The sequence below is a fragment of the Dasypus novemcinctus genome, chromosome 9 (genome assembly GCF_030445035.2).
Source record: "Dasypus novemcinctus isolate mDasNov1 chromosome 9, mDasNov1.1.hap2, whole genome shotgun sequence".
Taxonomy (NCBI): domain Eukaryota; kingdom Metazoa; phylum Chordata; class Mammalia; order Cingulata; family Dasypodidae; genus Dasypus; species Dasypus novemcinctus.
In genome coordinates, this window is record NC_080681.1 from 34,896,728 (window position 1) to 34,917,598 (window position 20,871).

A 20,871-nucleotide genomic window follows, 5' to 3' on the forward strand; every position below is an offset into this window, starting at 1 on the left:
TTGCTTCTGCACTGCCCACCAGCCTGAGGAGTTTACACTGAATGCATTTCCCACTAGCACCTCTGAGCTGAGGTCTACCAAAGAGTGCCATCTGCCAGCCAGACCTGAAAAGTGCACAAAAAAAGGAAAAATTAATAATAAATAGAAGAGGCAAACAGGTGCCAAGGCCCTTGGAAACTGGCCTGTACCCCATTACTGGATCTTTATCCCTGATTTGAGTGTTAAACAGGGGCGGTCCTAAACATCTAGAACAAGTTGAACCAAGAGTCAAAGAACAGTGGTAGCACACAGCTACTTAGCAGTAAGTCCCTAGGCAAGAGAGAGAAACTGAACATTAGCGTAAACTCAGCATCCAAATCAGATGCCTAGACATCAGCAAAAAATTAGAAGGCATATAAAGAAAAAGGAAGATACTCTCAGGCAAAGGAACAAATCAAAGTTCCAGATGAGGTACCGAACTTGAAACAGCTAATAAAGGTTCATACAAATCTCCTAAATCAAACCATAGAGCTGAAGGACAACATGAATAAAGAAATAAAAGACATTAAGAAGAAACTGAGGAGTGTAGCTCAAATGATTGAGTACCTGCTCCCCATGTACAAGATTCTGTGATCCCCAGTACCTCCTAAAAATAAACGAGAAAACCAACCTTCATTGTGCTCACTAAGTGAGCACAAAGAAAATTCTGAAATCTTGGATAGAAAAATAACAGAGCTTATGGGAGTGAAAGACACAATAAGTGAGCCTTAAAATATAGTAGAGACACACAACAGCAGATTTGAAATCATAGAACAAATAATTGGTGACAGGAAAGAATAAAATTGAAAAGAAGAACAGAGAGAAAAGAATGGAAAAAATTGAGCAGGGGCAAAAGGAATTGGATGATAGCATGAAGTGCACCAACATACAATATTTTGGGAGTTCCAGGGGGAGATGAGAAGGGAAAAGGGGCAGAAAGAATATTTGAGGAAATAATGGCTAAAAATTTCCCACCTGTAATGAAAGACATGAGTATACATGTCCAGAAAACAGTGTACTCCAATTAGAATAAATCCAAATAGACCTATCCCAAGACACATAATGTGCAGAATGCCAAATGCCAAAGAAATAAAAATTCTAAAAGCAGCAAGGGAAAAGCAAAACATCCACTAAGACTAGTGCAGATTTCTCTTCAGAAACCATGGAGGCAAGAATGCAGTGGTATGAAATAATTATGGTATTGAAAGAGAAAAACTGCCAGCCAAGAACTATTTATCCAGCAAAACTGTCCTTCAATTATGATGGTGAGTTGAAACTATTCATAGATAAACAGAAACCAAGAGAGTTCATAAACAAGAATCCAGCTCTGCAGGAAACTAAAGGGAATTTTGCAGCCAGAAAAGAAAGAGAGAGATGGTTGGAGGAGAGGGTACAGGGAAGACTATCAGAAATGGTAACCAAAAAGGTAAAATATGAACAAAAATAAGATATGATATATGAAAGCCAAAAGATAAAATGGCTGATGTAACTAATGCCTTTACAGTAATAACATGAATGTTAGTTGATTAAACTCCACAGTCAAAAGACAGGCTGACAGAATGGATAAGAAAACACGAGCCATTCATATGCTATATGCAGGAGACTCACCTTCAACCCAAGGATGCAAACAGATTGAAGGTAAAAGGTTGGAAAAGATATTTCATGTAAATACTAACCAAAAGAGAACAGGTATAACTATACTGGTATTGGACAAAACAGACTTTAAATGGAAAATGTTATGAGATGCAGAAGGTCATTATATGATAATAAAAGGGACAGTCCACCAGGAAGGAGTAATAGTCATAAATATCTATGCACCTAGGGAAGCAGACTTGGCCCAATGGATACGGCATCCGCCTACCACATGGGAGGTCCACAGTTCAAACCCCGGGCCTCCTTGACCTGTGTGGAGCTGGCCCATGTGCAGTGCTGATGCATGCAAGGAGTGCCGTGCCACGCAGGGGTGTCCCCCACATAGGGGAATCCCACATGCAAGGACTGCGCCCCATAAGGAGAGCTGCCCAGTGTGAAAGAAAGTGCAGCTTGCCCAAGAATGGTGGTGCACACACGGAGAGCTGACACAGAAAGATGATTCAACAAAAAGAAACACAGATTCCTGGTACAGCTGATAAGGATAGACATGGCCATGAAGAACACACAGTGAATGGACACAGAGAGCAGACAACTAGGGGGTGGGGGAAGGGGAGAGAAAAGTAAGTAAATAAATAAATACACATATATATTTATGCACCTATCCAGGGTAACCCAAAATGCATGAGGCAACTCTGGCAAAACTGAAAGGAAAAAGAGACATCTTTACAATAATAGTTGGGAACTTCTGCACACCAGTCAACATCAATAGATAGAACAACTAGACATAAGATCAACAAGGAAACAGAGAACTTGAATGATATGATAAATGAGCTGGACCTGGCAGATATATACAAAAAACTGCACCCCAAATCAGTAGGTTATACATTCTTCTCAATTGTTCATGGATCTTTTCCAGGAGAGACCACATGTTAGATCATAAAACAAGCCTCAAAAAATTAAAAAATATTGAACTTATACAAATCACCTTCTCTGATCATAGTGGAATGAAGCTGGAAATCAATAATAGGCAAGAAAAGGGAAAATTTGCAAATATATGGAGGCTAAACAACACACTTTTAAACAATCACTGGGTCAAAGCAGAAATTGCAAGAGAAATTAGTAGATATTTAGAGACAAATCAAAACAAGAGCACGGTGTATCCAAACTTATGCAATTAGCAAAGGCTGTTCTGAGAAGAAAATTCATAGCCCTAAATGCCTATATTTAAAAAGAAGAAAGCTAACTCAAAGAACTAGCTGAACAGCTGGTGAAACTAGAATAGCAAACTAACCAAAGCAAGCAGAAAGAAAAAATAACAAAGATTAGAGCAGAAATAAATCAAATTGAGGACAAAAACAAAACCAATACCTGGTTCTTTGAGAAAATCAATAATATCAGCAAACCCTTATTTAGCAAGACTAAGAAAGAAAAAAGAGAAGATGCAAATACATAAATTCAGGAATGAAAGAAAGTACATTATTACTGACCCCACAACAATAAAAAGGATTATAAGAGGATATGAGAAATGCCAACAAATTAGACAACCTAGATGAAGTGGACAAATTCCTAGAAATATACAACTACATTGACTCTACAAGAAATACAGGAACTCAGTAAACCAATCAGAAAGAGATTGAATCAGTCATCAGAAGTCTTTTAAGAAAGGAAAGACCAGGACCAGGTGGCTTTAGAGGTGAATTCTACCAATAATTTCAAGAAAATTAATACCAGTTCTGTTTAAACTTTTCCAAAAAATTGAAGGAAAATTACCTGACACATTTTATGAAGCCAACATCACCCTAATACCAAAGCCAGATAAAGATACTGTAAGAAAATTATGGACCAATTTTCCTAATGAACATAGATACAAAAACTCTCAACAAAATACTGCAAATCAAATCCAATAACATATAAAAACAATTATACATCATAATCTGGTATGCAGTAATGGTTCAACGTAAGAAACCAGTTGACATAAATACACCCTATTAACAAATCAAAGGGAGAAAACCACATGATCATCTCAATTGATGCAGAAAAGGCAATTGACAAAATCCAGCATCCTTTCTTGATAAAGTGCTTCAAAAGATAGGTATAGAAGGAAAGTTCCTTAGCATAATAAAAAGGCATACATGAAAACCCCACAGCCAACATTATACTCAATGGGGAGAGATTGAAAGCTTTCCCTTTAAGATCAGGAACAAGACAAGGATGCCCACTGTTACCACTGTTATTCAACATCGGACTCGGAAGTTTTAGCTAGAGGAATTAGGTAAGAAAAAGAAATAAAAGGCACCAAAATTGGAAAAGAAGAAGTAAAACTCTAATTTCATAGATTACATGATCCTATATTTAGAAAATCCTGAGACATCTACAACAAAGCTACTTGAGCTAATAAATGAGTTCAGCTAAGTGGCAGGATAAAAGATCAGCATACAAAAATTAATAGTGTTTCTATACACTAGTAATGAGCAAGCAAAGGAGGAAATTTTAAAAATCCCATTTACAATAGCAAAAGACTGAAGTATCTAGGATTTAATTTAACCAAGAATGTAAAGGATCTGTATTCAGAAAATTACAAACCACTGCTAAAAGAAATAAAAGAAGACCTAAACAAGTGGAAAGACATTCTGTGTTTATGGATTAGAAGACTAAACATTGTGAAGATGTCATTTCTACCCAAATTGATTTATAGATTCAAAGCAATACCAATCAAAATTCTAACAGCCTACTTTATAGAACTCGAAAGTCAATTACCTGGGAAGCTCAAAGGTTTGGGCTTCTATCTACCATATGGGAGGTACAAGGTTCAATTCTCAGGGCCTCCTGGTGAAGGCATGCTGACCTGAGTGGAGAGCTGGCCCATGCAGAGTGCTGGCCCACATGGTGAACTGGTCCAAGTGGAGTGCTGGCCCATGCAGGAGTGCTGGCTCACATGGCAAACTGACCCAAGTAGAGAGCTGGTGCAGCACGGTGACTCAACAAAAAGAGACACAGAAGAGAGACAATAAGAGACACAGCCAGTGGGACAAAGGTGGCTGTGGGGAGAGCATATCTCAGCCAAGCACTTGGATTCGGCTCCTTCATTTCCAACATGGAAGAAACATACATCAATTCCCTGGACCCTGAAAAGCTATTACAATGCCCTTATGATAAAAACCATCAGATCAGGGCCTGCAGGTTTCCTTATCATCAAGTGCAGAAAGAATCATCCTGATGTCATGAACAAATTGGCTGCTTGCCCCTTCAGTGCTCACCACCAGGTTCCTTGGCTGAAATCAGCTGTCATATCTCAAGCTGTGATGACAACAGCTGTATTGAGCAGGATGTTGTCAACCGAACCAGGAACCTTGGACAAGAGACTGGCTGAGAACACATGGCAGTGCCCTCCTTGCAATGAAGACTGGGATAAAGATTTGTGGGAACAGACAAGCACCACATTTGTCTGGGGCACAGCCAACTACGGTGGCAACAACAGTCCTGCAAGCAGCATAGATATGGAACATAATAGCCTAGCTTTAGGCATATGAGTTCCCAGGTCTCTGCCATATGTTCTGCCATGGAAAAATAATGGAAATGCACAGTAACTGAATATCTATCTCATCAAATTCCAGATCCAAGAAGACTCTTGCTTCTTCCTGCTACCAGTGGATTCTTCATTTTCTCCTAATTATGGAAAGGTAAACTGTCTTTGACTTTCAAACTGACAAGTACCTTTTTTATCCTCCCCCATTTGAGTCCTCACTCACTTTATATAAGAACCCTCATATTCTGAAGGACTGTTCCAAATAAACCATTGACTTAGCTAAAAAAAAAAAAAAAAAAAGACACAGCAGACCAGAGAGCTGAAGTGACACAAGAGGAGCACCTCTCACCCAGCACCTCTGGAAGGTCCCAGGATTGGTTTCCAGTGCCACGTAAAGAGAAGACAAGCTGACACAGAGGAATGCACATCAAATGGACACAGAGAGCAAATAATGAAGGGGAGAAAGGAGAAATCTTATTTTTTTTAAGTTAATTACCAAATATTTTTGGAAGGGAAAGGGCACCCAAAAAGCCAAAAACATCCTTAAAAAGAAGAGTGAAGTCAGAGGACTCACAGTCTCTGACCTTGGAAGTGTATTATAAAGCTACTGTGGTCAAAACAGCATAGTATTGTCAGAAAGATAGACACATTGATCAATGGAATCAAATTGAGAGTTCAGAAATAACCCCTCACAACTGATTTTCTTTTAAGTTTTATTTTTTATTTATTTCTTCCCCCCCCTGCCCACTTGTTTGCTCTCTCTGTCCATTCACTATGTGTTCTTCTGTGACCGCTTCTATCCTTATCAGCGGCACCAGGAATCTGCATTTCTTTTTGTTGCGTCATCTTGTTGTGTCTCCTCTCTGTGTGCGGTGCCATTCTTGGGCAAGCTGCACCTTCCTTCGCACTGGGCGGCTCTCCTTACTGCTCCTTGCACGTGGAGCTCCCTTATGAAGGGACACCCCTGTGTGGCACGGCACTCCTTGTGCACATCAGCACTGCGCATGGGCCAGCTCTGCACGGGTCAAGGAGGCCCAAGGTTTGAACCGCGGACCTCCCATATGGTAGGCGGATGCCCTATCCATTGGGCCAAGTCTGCTTCCCTCAACTAATTTTTGATAAGCCTATCAAGTCCAGTTTGCTGGGACAGTACAGTCGCTTCAATCAATGGTGCTGGGAGAACTAGATATCCATAACCGAAAGAATGAAAGAGGACCCCATCTCACTCCCTATACAGGAATCAAAGACCTAAACATAAAAGCTAGGATCCTAAAACTCCTAGAAGTTAACACGGGGAAACTTATACAAGACATTATAGTAGGTGGGGGTCTCTTAAACCTTACACCCAAAACACGAGCAACATCTCAAAAGACCTTGTGAAGGAGATGATGATGATCGATGACACCCATCCCAAGAAACAGAATGTCTACAACTGCAAGTAAGGTAGTTCCATCCATTTACCCATGGGATCTAAGTACTCTCTCAATTAGAAACAGAGTAGGCATCACCATCCCCAAATCCTCAAGTTTGGGGAATAAACAATGTACTAAAGTAGACTTATTATTCTAACAGTGGAAGAACTTGTAAGATAGATATAAAGGCAGTGGTCACCAGAGGTTCTGAGGGGAGGAAGAAGGACGAATGGGTATAATATGGGGGCATTGGAACTGTCCTGCATGACATTGCAATGAAACAGGCCATTATATATTTTGTCATAACCTACAAAATTGTGCAGGACAGAATGTAAACTATAATATTTTAATTAACTATAGTCTACGGTTAGTAACAATGCTTCAATATGTGTTTATCAGTTGTAACAAATGTACCACACTAATGAAGGATATTGTTAATGTGGGAAATTGTGGGTTGGGGAGAGGTGGGGCATATGAGAATCCGCTATATTTTTTATGTAACATTTAATAAATTCTTCATTTAAAAAAAAGAAAAAGGAAAGACTTTGTGAAGAGGGTAAAAAAGGCAGCCTACTCAATAGAAGAAAATATTTGGAAATCACACATCAACAAGATTCTAATATCCATGATATATAGAGATCCTACAACTCAACGATAAAAAGACAAATGATCTGATTGAAAAATGGTCAAAAGTCTTGAACAGACATTTTCTAAAGAAGAAATACAAATGGCAAAAAAAAAAAGTGCTTCTAATATCCATGATATGTAGAGATCCTACAACTCAACAATAAAAAGACAAATGATCTGATTGAAAAATGGTCAAAAGTCTTGAACACACATTTTCTAAAGAAGAAATACAAATGGCAAAAAAAAAAAGTGCTTAGCATCACTGGCTATTAGGAAAATGGCATCAAAGCTATAAATGAGATAATCATTTCATACCTACTAGAATGGACTCTTATCAAAACAGGAAACTACAAGTGTTGGAGAGGATGTGGAGAGATAGGAACACTTATTCCTGTTGGGGGGAATGTAGAATGGTACAGCCACTATGGAAATCTGTTTGGTGGTTCCTAAGGAAGTTAGATCTACCATGTGACCTGGTAATACCTCTACTAGGTAAATACCCAGAAGAACTAAGAGCAGTGACATCTTTGCACATCTGTGCAGAACAGACATTTGCACACCAATGTTTGTAGTGGCATTATTCACAATTGCCAAAAGATGGAAATAACCGAGGTGTCCATCAACTGACGAATGGATAAACAAACTGGTGTATACACACAATGGAATATTATTCAGTTGTAAGAAAAAATGATGTCGTGAAGCATATGACAATGTGTGTGAACCTGGAGGACATTATGTTGAGTGAAGCAAGCCATGGACTTAAAGCTGGACTGTAAGTCACTAGAGAAAAGAATATGGTTATAGAATGGAAACCTGATGTTTAATCTATGCAGAATTGGTAAAAAATTGTAAATGTTTGGAAATGAATAGAAATGATGAAAGCATATCATAGGATTTGTAATTTGTGCCAACATATGGGTATGATAGTGGGTTGTTTGTTTTTTGAGTAATGAAATGCTCTAATATTGATTGAAGTGATGAATGTACAACTCTGTAATTATACCAAATGCCATTGATTATACACTTAAGGTAATTTTTATGGTTTATGAGCAAAAAAAAAAAATAATAGGTTGGGTTGAGAGAAAAATGCACCAAATATAAGTTATGGACTATAGTTAGTAGTAATACTTTGACGATGCTCTTTCATAATTTGTTACAGTAAATGCAAGGTATTTGTGGTGGGGTGATATATGGGAGCCCTGTATGATGTTATGCATGCTTGCTTCATAAGTTCAAAACTTTTACTATACACTTATTTTTAATGTATGTATTATGTATTATGTATGAATGACATACTTATTATGTATGAATGATATACTTCAATAAATTACTTTTAAAATGAAAAATAAAGACAGGAAAAGTTTTGAGGAAAAATAGAAATGAACATTAAGGAATTATGATTACTAGAAGTTGTGTATTAAGAATGACTAAAAGATAATCCTATGAAATGTTACAATTATAAGTAAGGAAATGCTGGTATTGTACCCTTGCCAGTATATATGTACCTTAGACAAGATAGTAATGTTTGAAATTTTATATTTCAGACAGTATCTTCTATTTTGTCATTTGGATATATTCATTCATAAGAGTATAAAATTCTAAACTGCAGTTTCTTAAAGTATAAGGAAACAGAAAAGGCCCAAAGATGGAATGAACTTGATGCATTTAAAGAACAAAATTAAAGCCAATGTGGCTGGAGAGCAGTCAGCACAGGGAGAGTGCTAAGAAATTATGTGAGAGAAGTAGACAGTAGTTGAGTTATATAGGTAAGGGAGTTTGGCCACAGTAAAGAAACTGTACTTAATTCTAAGTGTATTGTGAAGGCCTGGAGATTTTAGGCAGAAGAGTGAAATTATCTGATTTGGGTACTGAATTATAGCACTGTATTTCTGAAATAGAAATGCTCAGAAAACCATACCTTCGTGAAGCAAATGTTCCTATCCTTGATCATGTTGCCTTTTTTTTTTAAACATGGATTTAAAGTAGGTATCTCATGGTAATTGTCCTATGGTTGTCATATAGTAATAAGAGTTGAATCATCATGTGGACTAATGAGTTCTTTAGTTCATAAAGCAAATGCATGTTTTCTTTCAGTTGGAAAAGATAAATATGAGCAGTTGAAGAATGTCACAAGCCAAATAATCCAACAGAAAACTTTTTTAAAAAATCTTTAAAAATTGTTAATTGACTATATCTTTTAAAACCTTTTACATATTGTAATTACTAAACATTAAGTATAGATTTAATTTAAAATGGATTGTTTAAAATTGTTATTTGATTAACTTTCCACAGGTATAACATTGTCGAATGCAATGGTAAATGCAGGTTTGACTTCCTTTAAAAAAATAGAAGAAACAGATGCAAGGGAACTTGAACTGGTATATAATATTCACTTATTGTTAATGTAACATGTATTCTATCAAAATTCTAAAGCCCAACTTTCTATCTTTGTTTCTATTAAAAATTATTTTCCTTTTCATAGTCCATATGTATTTTAACTTGTCAAAGCTTTGGGTAATAAGCATTATTAAAACTATTGATTCTAAAAAATGTTTTACTGAAAGAATGTAGTGTTGTGGTGAAAATGTAATGATGTAAATGTTTTTAGATTTTGAATAGACATCCCCCTTTTGGAACCCAAATAAAAGAAACTGTGATGTATCTACCAAAATATGAACTCGAAGTGGAACAGGTAAATATTTTCTGTTCCTTAAAAAATATATAGTTTGTTCAGGAGTAAAGCTCTTTATAGCTAGGCTTGAGTATGAGTAGTATAACTATTTTTTTTTAACACTTTATGCCTATCCTTTTTTAAAGATTGCAAGGTATAGTGATACCATCGCAGAAATATTAGTGACCGTTATATTAAGAAACTTTGAACAGCTGCAGACTAAAAGAACAGCACCAGATTCTCACTGTGTTACCTTAATCATTGGTGATGCAGATAATCAAGTGGTTTTTAAGCACAAAATTATGTAAGTGTGAACTTTCTGATATATTTTTTCTAGACATATACTGTAAAAGAAAACATCCATTGAGAAAAGGGGAAATAAAAATAAGATCATTGTGGGATCAATTAAATCACGTTTTCCTGAGACTATAATCAAGTAGTTTCTCTATTTGTCTATTTAAGAAGCTATCTCATAGATTTGACATTGGGTATCTTGTTTTATGTTGTTATATTGAGTATTCAAATGAATAAAATATAAAATCTATAACTCTGTTTTGAAAGAGGGAATTGATGACCTTTAGGAATAGTTGTTCACTGTTGTTGAACTTTACTATTTTGTTGCCTATCTTTAATCATTCATGATCTTAGTTCTTTGGATGCATTTATCTTCCTACTCACCTCAAAATGTTTCTATGTCCAAATTAAAATCTAACAAACTACTATACCTCTGCTGTAGAGTCCAGGTAACCAGACCAAATATATAAAGGAGTCATCTTCCCTTATAGCTAATTCTCTAGTATGCATTCTGTCATTTTTACTTTAGCATTTCTTCCAGTACTATTATTTTCTCCCAGAATGTCATGAGCAAATTCTGAGGATATTAGTTAGTACTATAGCTTCCAAGTTTGAATTGTTTAATCTTTTAGTGAGATAGGTACTATTATCACATTTTGTAGAGGAGGAAATTAAGACAAAGAGAATTTAATCAGTTCACCCAAGGTCATATAGCTAGTTAATAGCAAAGCCTAGATTTTAACCCAAGCATTCTGACTCCAGAGTCTATGCTCCTAACTATATTACTGTACCTGCAAGCTTAGGAATGGTAGTGATTCCTAAATGGGAACCTATTAATTGCTGTCAGTATACTGGAGGGTACCTTCCACAAATATCACATGCAAGGTTCCTAAAGGTATTATAGTGATTGATAAGATGGTATTGACTTCATTGGTAACTGCTCTCCTACTACTAGCCGTAGCCCAATCATAGAGAATATACCATTGTACAAATCTTTGTTCTCTTATTATTATTTAAACTGACAGCTCTGGCTGTCTCTTATTAAAGTAATTTCTGATTATTTGTGATGTTATTAGATAGGGACTGTTCCTATCAGTTGTAAAGATACTATCGAAGTTGCTATCACAAATGCATATAATTTATGCATAGCCAGTTTAAGTGGTAATAATTTTAGAGCAAGTTCTTGGGTTATTGATGACAACTTCATATTCCAAATGGAGCTGAAGTGAGTCAGTGCAGCTTGGAATCAGGTGGATCAATATATATTTAAGAAAATTATGGTCAAGAGAGCTCCATTAACACCCCACTTCTTCCTCCTCAGACTTTGGGGAGAGCAATTTTCAGTAACTGATTTTTACTATCAGAGAGGACCTATCTTAGAAACAAATCAACCCTTGAAGATTAATATATTGTTTCATTTAGTGTTTGGATCAACTTTTAAATAGTACATTACAATTTTTCAGGGATTCTACTTTGCTGAAAGCTGGAAATTGGACTAAAAAGATTGATGTGAAGAGAGGTTTTAAATCTGAAGATCTTAGCATAAATCTAATTAGTTCTGAATATGGTAAGTTAATTTAAGTAATGAAGATATGAGTGTAAAGAATATGATAGCATTTAAAAATTATTTTCTTTGTGCTGAAACAATAAAAATCGTATTAAGTAAAAATAATATACTCAGATAATATGAATAAACTTTGAAGGAACTTTCATGTTTTTAATATGTGAAAGAGAACATGGACCAGGACAACATAATTAAATTTCATCAGTATATTTATGCTAAATATTTTATTTTCCAAGATAGTTAAGTTTCACTTATTATAGGAAATTTTTATTTTTATTTTTATGATGATATATATATAAATTTTCATTTATGTTTTTTTACCTTTGCTATTATTACTTTTTACATTTTTATTTCCTAAACTTATCCCTTCTAGTTTAAAAAGTTTAAAAAAAAATAAGAGATATAAAAATAAATAAACGCTTGTGTTTATAATTTATATAAGCACATAAACTTTTTTCTTTTTCCAGTTGGACTTGATATGCAGCATAAATTTACAGTCTTTTACCTAGAACCCAAGAGATTTGGAAATCAAATAATTATGCGAAGAAAATCAGAAACAGAGACTTCCCATTCTAAATTTTCAGATAGATCTACTGTGGTGGGACTCAATAAAGGTAAATAACTATATTCCTATTTTACATTAAAGCAGAGATTTGGCTAGGGAGGAATATCAGTGTCATGTTACTGCTTTACTTACATTGCAGATGCTCTGGAATTAGAAATTTAAGTTTCATAATTGCATTGAAAATATATTATAGGGGAAGTGGCTGTGGCTCATGCAATTGAGCTCCTGTTTACCATACGGAAGGGACCCGGGTTTAATCCCTGGGACCACCTGGTAAAAAAAAAAAAAAAAGAAAAATGGCATCCCAGACCTGCATGGAGCACGAAGAGAGGCGCAGGCCCCCACGGTGAAGTGACATACCAAAAAGACAATGATGCAACCATATAGAAAAAAAAAAAATTTTATATATATATATATATATATATAGTAGGAATTCTCTCATAGTTAATATTTATCAGATGGCAGCAATATTTATGGCACAAGTTATTTGTCTAGTCTTTTAATGTACGTTTTCCCTTTTCCTTACCCACTCTATTCTTTTTTTTTTCCAAATTCTACTCAATTTATTCATTTTTTAAAAAGATATTACATTCAAAAAAAAAATATGAGGCCCCATTCACCCCCACCACCCCCACCCCACCACTCACCCCACAGTAACACTCTCCCCCCATCATCATGTCACATCCATTGCGTCTGGTGAGTGCATCTCCGAGCATTGCTGCACCCTATGTCCCGTGTTCCACACCATAGCCCACACTTTCCCACGTTCCATCCAGTGGACCTTGGGAGGACATACAACATCCGGCAATTGTCCCTGGGGCACCACCCAGGACAACTCCAAGTCCCAAGAATGCCTTCACATCTCTTCTCTTCCTCCCATTCCCCGCACCCAGCAGCCACCATGGCCACTTTTTCCACATCAATGCCACATTTTCTCGATTATTAACCACAATAGTTCATGAATAGAATATCATTAAGTCCACTCTGATCCTTACTGTATTCCTCCTTCCTGTGGACCTTGGCTTGGTTGAGTCCATTCCATATCTATGTCAAGAGGGGGTTTAGATTCCACATGGATATTGGATGCAATCCTCCTGCTTTCAGTTGTAGGCACTCTAGGCTCCATGGTGTGGTGGTTGACATTCTTCAACTCCATGTTAGCTGAGTAGAGTTAAGTCCAATAAATCAGAGTGTAGGAGCTGAAGTCTGTTGAGGCTCAGGGCCTGGCTGTCATATTGTCAGTCCAGAGATTCAAATCCCCTAGATATATCTTAAGCCCCAGCACCAACTACAATTCCAGTAAAGTAGCATGAAGGTCTTGTGAAAAGAGTTCCCATCTGAGTCCAGCTCCATCACACAGAAACACCAGCACCAAAGAAGGGCCAACTGGCATGGCAGTGAACCCCATCTGTCATGACCATAGAACCTGTGGGTCTCTTTAGCTCTCAAAAGGACCAATATCTGGGGTTGTATCTACTTTATCTGTCTCTGAGACTCTGTTCAGGTGTGCATAAGGGCAATCCTTCTGACAACCCCAGACTCTTTTTTTAGAAACTCATAGCCATATGAACTCATTTGTCTTTTCCATTTCCCCCTTACTTTAGGTCAAACAGCATTTGTAACTCCTGTTATTATATGTAGACAGGGATATTCTGCTGGTCTGCGTTGAACCTTTAATTTAAGGTCATTTTCTAGTTACGTCATCAGCTGGTACTTGGTAGTGATCCCTCGGTGCCAGGGAGGCTCATCCCTGGGTGTCATGTCCCACACTGGGGGGAAGGCATTGCATTTACATGCTGAGTTTGGCTTCGAGACTGGCCACATTTGAGTAACACGGAGGCTGTCAGGAGGGAACTCTTAGGCACAGTGCTGCTCTAGGCCTTGTTCTTATTTCAGGTGTATAGGCTCACAAGCATAGTCATTAGTATCAGGGGCTCACTGTTGGACCCTCATTCCTTCCTGGTCCTTACTGTTGCACCTGGGGGACTGCCGCTGCTCCCCTAGGGACCACAACAGAGCCCCCCACCCCCCACCCCCGGCCAGTAACCCAGTACCACCCCAGCTGTTGTTTTTAATTGTTTCCACTATGAGTATATCCAGACATTTCCATGCACCCTGGACACATGCCCTGTATAACTCCCTGTCAACCATATATCGCCTGTCAATAACATCCCATACCAGTTTTCCTCCACTGCCATTGTTGAACCACGCTGTGATCCAAAACTTCCTGAAAAGTGAAGCCCAATATAATGTCAGGTTCCCTTACTAGTAAAATGGAATATAGCGATGAGTTTAAAGGTTAGATATAGAATACATATTGATTTGGAAAAATTCTACTTCCTATCTTTTTCTTTTCTTTTTTCCTAATTATTGAGCTTCTCTTCGCAAGAGCCCTAGATCACAGTAATTCATATATACAATATACAGTACTCCCACACATCCGCTATAAAACCTTTTCCCTTCCACAGCGATAATCTTTTAACTTATTCAAATCATATTTAATGAAACTGATGTACAGACTCCGAGACAATAGCTTTCAAACAAGGAGACATCTGTGCTTACACTGTGGTCCATACTTTAGGCTATACAGTTTTCTAAATTTTTTAGTTATCCTGTGTTTTTCATTATGGTTTACATTATTAGTCTGTCGTCCCCTATATGTTTTTGGTGTAATATTACATGTTTTATATCCATCCTTGTGTACTCCTGTGAAACTCCTCTCTTGCCCCCACATTTACCTTGGTTCCATCCATTCAACATCCATTTTCCCCTCCCCTTGGGGCCCACAGCGACAGCCAATCTCATTTCCCGAGGAGCCACATCCAGAGATACTTGCAACAGTGTTCAGGGCCTGATTTGCTCAACTGCCCTAATGCCCTGGGAGCCACCCTTTCTCTCGAGAAATACAGTTCCCTCTATTTGATGGCATTAGTCCTCCCCAGGATGTGGGTCCACCCCCACTCTCACTACTTGGGTCTCTACCTAATGGTACAACCCACCCTGGCAAAATGAGCACTCAGACACTCCCCAGGAGTCCGTCCCACGTCAGACCATCCCCTCCTAGCATCCTAAACAGGTAGCCCTCCTAATTATATTTTGATAATGGTTTTCTCAGCATTTTACTCTCAACCAACACCTAACAATATCCAATGTTCGTATGTTGCCCCTCCCTCCCCCCAATTTTTTGGACAGTATTACCCATCCGCCCATCCCCAGCCCCCCTCAAACCTGCAAAGCCCCACCCAAAGGCAACCCCTTGCCCCCATTTTATCTCTTCTTTGTGCTCCATACTTACTGCCAGCTCATCATAGATTCCACCCCTGCAGACCTCAGCTCATATCCTTCCTCCACCCCCCGATTTCCTGTAAAGCTATCTTCCAGTCTCTAGCTCTCTGAGGCAGCTTGCTTATTTCATATCATTGAGGTCATGTAGTATTTGTCCTTCAATGCCTGGGTTGCTTCACTCAGCATAAGGTTCTCAAGATTCATCCATGTTATCACGTGTGTTTGTAGTGTATTTTTTCTTAAAGCCAAGTAGTATTCCATTGTATGTATATACCACATTTTATTAATCCATTCATCTGTTGATGGGCATTTGGGTTGTTTCCAACTTTTGGCGATAGTGAACAATGCTGCTATGAACATTGGTGTGCATATATTGGTTTGTGTCCTTGTTTTCAGTTCTGCTGGGTATATACCCAGCAGCGGTATTGCTGGGTCATATGGCAAATCTATAGTTAGTTTTTTGAGAAACCGCCAAACTGTCCTCCAGAATGGTTGGATCCTTCTGCATTCCCACCAGCAGTGGATAAGTGTTCCCATTTCTTCACATCCTCTCCAGCATTTGTATTCTTCTGTTTTTTTTCATAGCTGCCAATCTTATGGGAGTAAGATGGTATCTCATTGTAGTTTTGATTTGCATTTCCCTGATAGCTAGAGATTTGGAGCATTTTTTCATGTGCTTTTTAGCCATTTGTATTTCTTCTTTGGAGAAGTGTCTGTTTAAATCTTTTTCCCATTTTTTAAATGGGTTGTTTATCTTTTTATTTTCAAGATATAGGAGTTCTTTATATATGCAAGTTATAAGTCTCTTATCAGATATATGGTTGCCAAATATTTTCTCCCATTGTGTAGGTTTCCTTTTTACTTTCTTGACAAACTCTTTTGAGATGCAGAAGGCTTTAATTTTGAGGAAGTCCCATTTATCTATTTGTTCTTTTGCTGCTCGTGCTTTTGGTGTGATGTTCGTGAAGCCATTTCCTATTAAAAGGTCTTGTAGATGTTTCCCTACACTGCTTTCCAAGGTCTGTATGGTCTTGGCTCTTATATTTAGGTCTTTGATCCATCTTGAGTTGATCTTTGTATAAGGTGTGAGATGGTACTCCTCTTTCATTCTTCTACATATGGATATCCAGTTCTCCAGGCACCATTTGTTGAATAGGCCATTCTCTCCCATTTGAGAGGGTTTGGTGGCTTTATCGAATATTATATGGCTGTATATATGAGGTTCTATATCAGAACTTTCAGTTCAATTCCATTGGTCTGTGTGTCTCTCCTTATGCCAATACCATGCTTTTTTCACTACTGTAGCTTTGTAGTATGTTTTGAAGTCAGGTAGTGTGATTCCTCCAATTTTGTTTTTCTTTTTCAATATGTCTTTGGCTATTCGGGGCCTCTTTCCTTTCCAAATAAATTTCATAGTTAGTTTTTCTAGTTCCTTAAAGAAGACTGTGTTGATTTTTATTGGGATTGCATTGAATGTGTAGATCAGTTTTGGTAGGATAGACATCTTAATAATATTTAGTCTTCCTATCCATGAACAGGGAATATTCTTCCATTTATTTAGGTCTTCTTTGATTTCCTTGAGCAGTCTTGTATAGTTCTCAGTGTATGAGTTTTTTACATCTGTAGTTAAATTTATTCCTAAATACTTGATTTTTTAATTTACTATTGTGAATGGTATTTGTTTCTTGATTTCCTCCTGATCTTGTTCATTATTGGTGTACAGAAATGCTACTGATTTTTGCACATTGATCTTATAACCTGTGACTTTACTAAACTCATTTATGAGTTCTAGAAGCTTTGTTGTAGATCTCTCAGGGTTTTCTATGTATAGGATCATGTCATCTGCAAATAATGAAATTTTGACTTCTTCCTTTCCAATTTGAATGCCTTTTATATCTGGTTCTTGCCTCAGTGCTCAAGCAAGTACTTCTAAGACAATGTTAAATAGAAGGGGAGACAGTGGGCATCCTTGTCTTGCTCCTGACTTTGGAGGGAAGGATTTTAGGATTTCTCCATTGTAAACAATGTTGGCTGTAGGTTTTTCATATATACTCTTTAACATGTTCAAAAAATTTTCCTTGTATTCCGATCTTTTGGAGTGTTTTTATCAAGAAAGGGTGCTGTATTTTGTCAAATGCTTTTTCTGCATCTATAGATATAATCATGTGATTTTTTTCCTTCAATCTGTTTATATGGTGTATTACATTGATTGATTTTCTTATGTTGAACCATCCTTGCATACCTGGAATGAATCCCACTTGGTTGTCGTGTATAATTCGTTTAATGTGTTGTTGAATATAATTAGCAAGTATTTTGTTAAGTATTTTTGCGTCTAGGTTCATTAGAGAAATTGGTCTGTAATTTTCCTTTCTTGTGGTGTCTTTGTTTGGTTTTGGTACTAGGGTAATGTTAGCATCATAGAAGGAGTTAGGCAATGTGCCTTCTGTTTGGATTTTTTGGAATATTTTCAGCAGGATTGGTGTTAGTTCTTTCCGGAATATTTTATAGAATTCACCTGTGAAGCCGTCTGGCCCTGGGCTCCTCTTAGTTGGGAGGTTTTTAATGACTGATTCTGATTCTATCTCTTTACTTGTGATTGGTTTGTTGAGATCATCAATTTCTTCTTTCGTCAATATAGGCTGCTTATGTTTTCTAGGAATTTGTCCATTTCCTCTGAATTGTCATTTTTGTTGGAATATAGTTTTTCAAAGTATCCTCTTATGATAGTCTTTATTTCTGTGGGGTCAGTGGTGATATCTCCTTTCTCATTTCTTATTTTGCATATTTGCATCTTCTCTCTTTTTTTCTTTGTTAGTCTCACTAAAGGTTTGTCAATTTTATTGATCTCAAAAAACCAGCTCTTGGTCTCGTTTATCTTTTCAAGTGCTTTCTTATTTTCTATTTCATTTAGTTCTGCTCTTATCTTTGTTATTTCCTTCCTTCTTCTTCCTGTTGGATTACTTTGTTGTTTTTTTTCTAATTCCTCCAAATGTGCAGTTAGTTCTTCAATTTTTGCTCTTTCTTCTTTTTTGATATATGAATTTTTGGCTATAAATTTCCCTCTCAGTACTGCTTTTGCTGCATCCCATAAATTTTGGTATGTTGTGTTATCATTATCATTTGTTTCAAGGTAGTCATTGATTTCTTTTGAGATTTCCTCTTTGACCCACTGTTTTTCTAAGAGTGTGCTGTTTAATTTCCAAATTATGGTGTGAAATCTGGGCCTCTGGCCCTTGCAAATTTCCAGCTTCACTCCACTGTGGTCAGAGATATTATTTTGTATGATTTCAATCTTTCTGAATTCATTAATCCTTCTTTGTGGCCTAGCATATGGTCTATCTTGAAGAATGATCCATGTGCACTTGAGAAAACTGTATATCCTGCTGTGTTTGGGTGTAATGATCTGTATATGTCTATTAGATCCAGCTCTTCTAATATACTGTTCAAATATTTTGTTTCTTTAGTGATTCTCTTTTGAGATGTTCTGTCCAGAGTTGATAGTGGTGTATTAAAATCCCCCACTATATTTGTAGATGCATCTATTCTTTCACTTAGTTTTTCCAGCGTTTGCCTCACATATTTATAGGCGCCCTTTTTAGGAGCATAAATATTTATGATTGCTCAATCTTCTTGACAGATTGTCCCTTTCACTAATATGTAGTATCCTTCTTTGTCTCTCACAATTGTTTTGCATTTAAAGTCTATTTTGTCTGATATTAATATAGCTACTCCTGCCTTTTTTTGGTTATTGTTTGCTTGTAAGATTGTTTTCCAACCATTCACTCTCAGCCTCCATGAGTCTCTGGGTCTAAGATGTGTCTCTTGTAGACAGCATATAGATGGGTCATATTTCCTTATCCAATGTCCCAGTCTGAATCTTTTGATAGGTGAGTTTAATCCATTGACATTCAGTGTTATTACTTTCAAGGAATTATTTATGTTAGCCATATTTTGATTGGACTTGTGTTTGTCATATTTTGTTTGTTTGTTTCTTCCATTCTCTTTTTGTCTTTTTTGTTGCTCTTACACTCTCCTCCAACTCTGCCTGTCCTGTTTTTTCCTTTCTTCCTACAGAACTCCCTTGAGAATTTCTTGAAGGGAAGGTTTCTTGTTGGCATACTCTTTCAGTTTCTGTTTATCTGTGAATATTTTGAAACTCTCCATCATTTTTGAATGCTAGTTTAGCTGGATAGAGTATTTTTGGTTGGAAATTTTTTTCTTTTAGTACCTTGACTATATCATACCACTGCCTTCTTGCCTCCATGGTTTCAGATGAGAAATCAGCACTTAATCTTATGGAGCTTCCCTTGTATGTGATGGTTTTCTTTTCTCTTTCTGCTTTTAGAATTTCTCTTTGTCTTGAGCGTTGGATAATTTGACAAGTATATGTCTTGGGGTGGGCCTGTTGAGGTTTATGATGATTGGGGTGTGCTGTGCTTCTTGGATATGTACCTCTGTCTCTTTCAGGAGATTTGGGAAGTTTTCAGCCATTATTTCCTGCAACACTCCTTCTGACCCCTTTCCCTTCTCTTCTCCTTCTGGGATGCCTATAATACGTATGTTTGAGTGCTTTGCATTGTCATTCAGGTCCCTAAGTCCTAGCTGGATTTTTCCTATCTTTTTATCGATCAATTCTACTATCTGTTTGATTTCTGATATACTGTCTTCCACATCACTAATTCTCTGCTCTGCCTCTTCTAGTCTGCTGATATTTGCTGCAAGTGTATTTTTGATTTCTTGAACTGTGGTGTTCATTCCCATCATATCTGTTATCTTTTTGCATATGTCTGCAATTTCCCCTCCAAATGTTGTCTTCATGTTGTTAACCTCTTCCTTTACTTCATTAAATTTGTCGGTGATAAATGTTCTGAAATCTTTAATTGCTTGTGCAAAGTTCTGCTCCCCTTCCTGGTTTTTAGTTTGTTCACTGGATTCAGCCATGTTTTCCTGATTACTGGTTTGATTTGTAGATTTTTGTTGCTTTCTGGTCATCATTTTATCTTGACAGGTTTAATCAATTCCTTAGCTTCTTTGTCTAGTCTTGGGGATTAATTAGCTGTTGTCTTTGCATAAGTGTTATATCTTCTCTTTGTCACTTTGTTCTTCTTATTTTAATTTCTTACTGTTGGTTGAGTTCACTTTAAAGGAAAGTATTAGGGCCAGGGAAAGGCAATTGTGTAAAAAAGGAAAATATGTCAAGTAGTATTGGTAATAAATGTTATCAGAGCAATAATATGAGATCTGGGAGGATGGATATTAGATTCATGTAAGTTGTGTAGAGTTATAGCAGTAAATAGAGTACCTATAATGAGGTAG

At 37.0% G+C, this 20,871-nt stretch overlaps 1 protein-coding gene and 1 pseudogene across 3 annotated transcripts in view; both read left to right on the forward strand.

The window, feature by feature from the left end:
- The window catches only part of HFM1 (helicase for meiosis 1), a 164,493-nt gene that overhangs the window by 90,309 nt on the left and 53,313 nt on the right, over window positions 1–20,871 (forward strand). For all 3 annotated transcript variants that reach the window (XM_058303180.1, XM_058303181.1, XM_058303182.1), the window contains exons 25-29: window positions 9,469–9,554; window positions 9,785–9,868; window positions 9,994–10,151; window positions 11,605–11,708; window positions 12,173–12,319. In XM_058303180.1, the coding sequence (XP_058159163.1) occupies window positions 9,469–9,554; window positions 9,785–9,868; window positions 9,994–10,151; window positions 11,605–11,708; window positions 12,173–12,319 (579 nt within the window). The remainder of the gene's footprint in view (window positions 1–9,468; window positions 9,555–9,784; window positions 9,869–9,993; window positions 10,152–11,604; window positions 11,709–12,172; window positions 12,320–20,871) is intronic.
- Window positions 4,706–5,256, forward strand: LOC101410706 (gametocyte-specific factor 1 pseudogene; annotated as a pseudogene).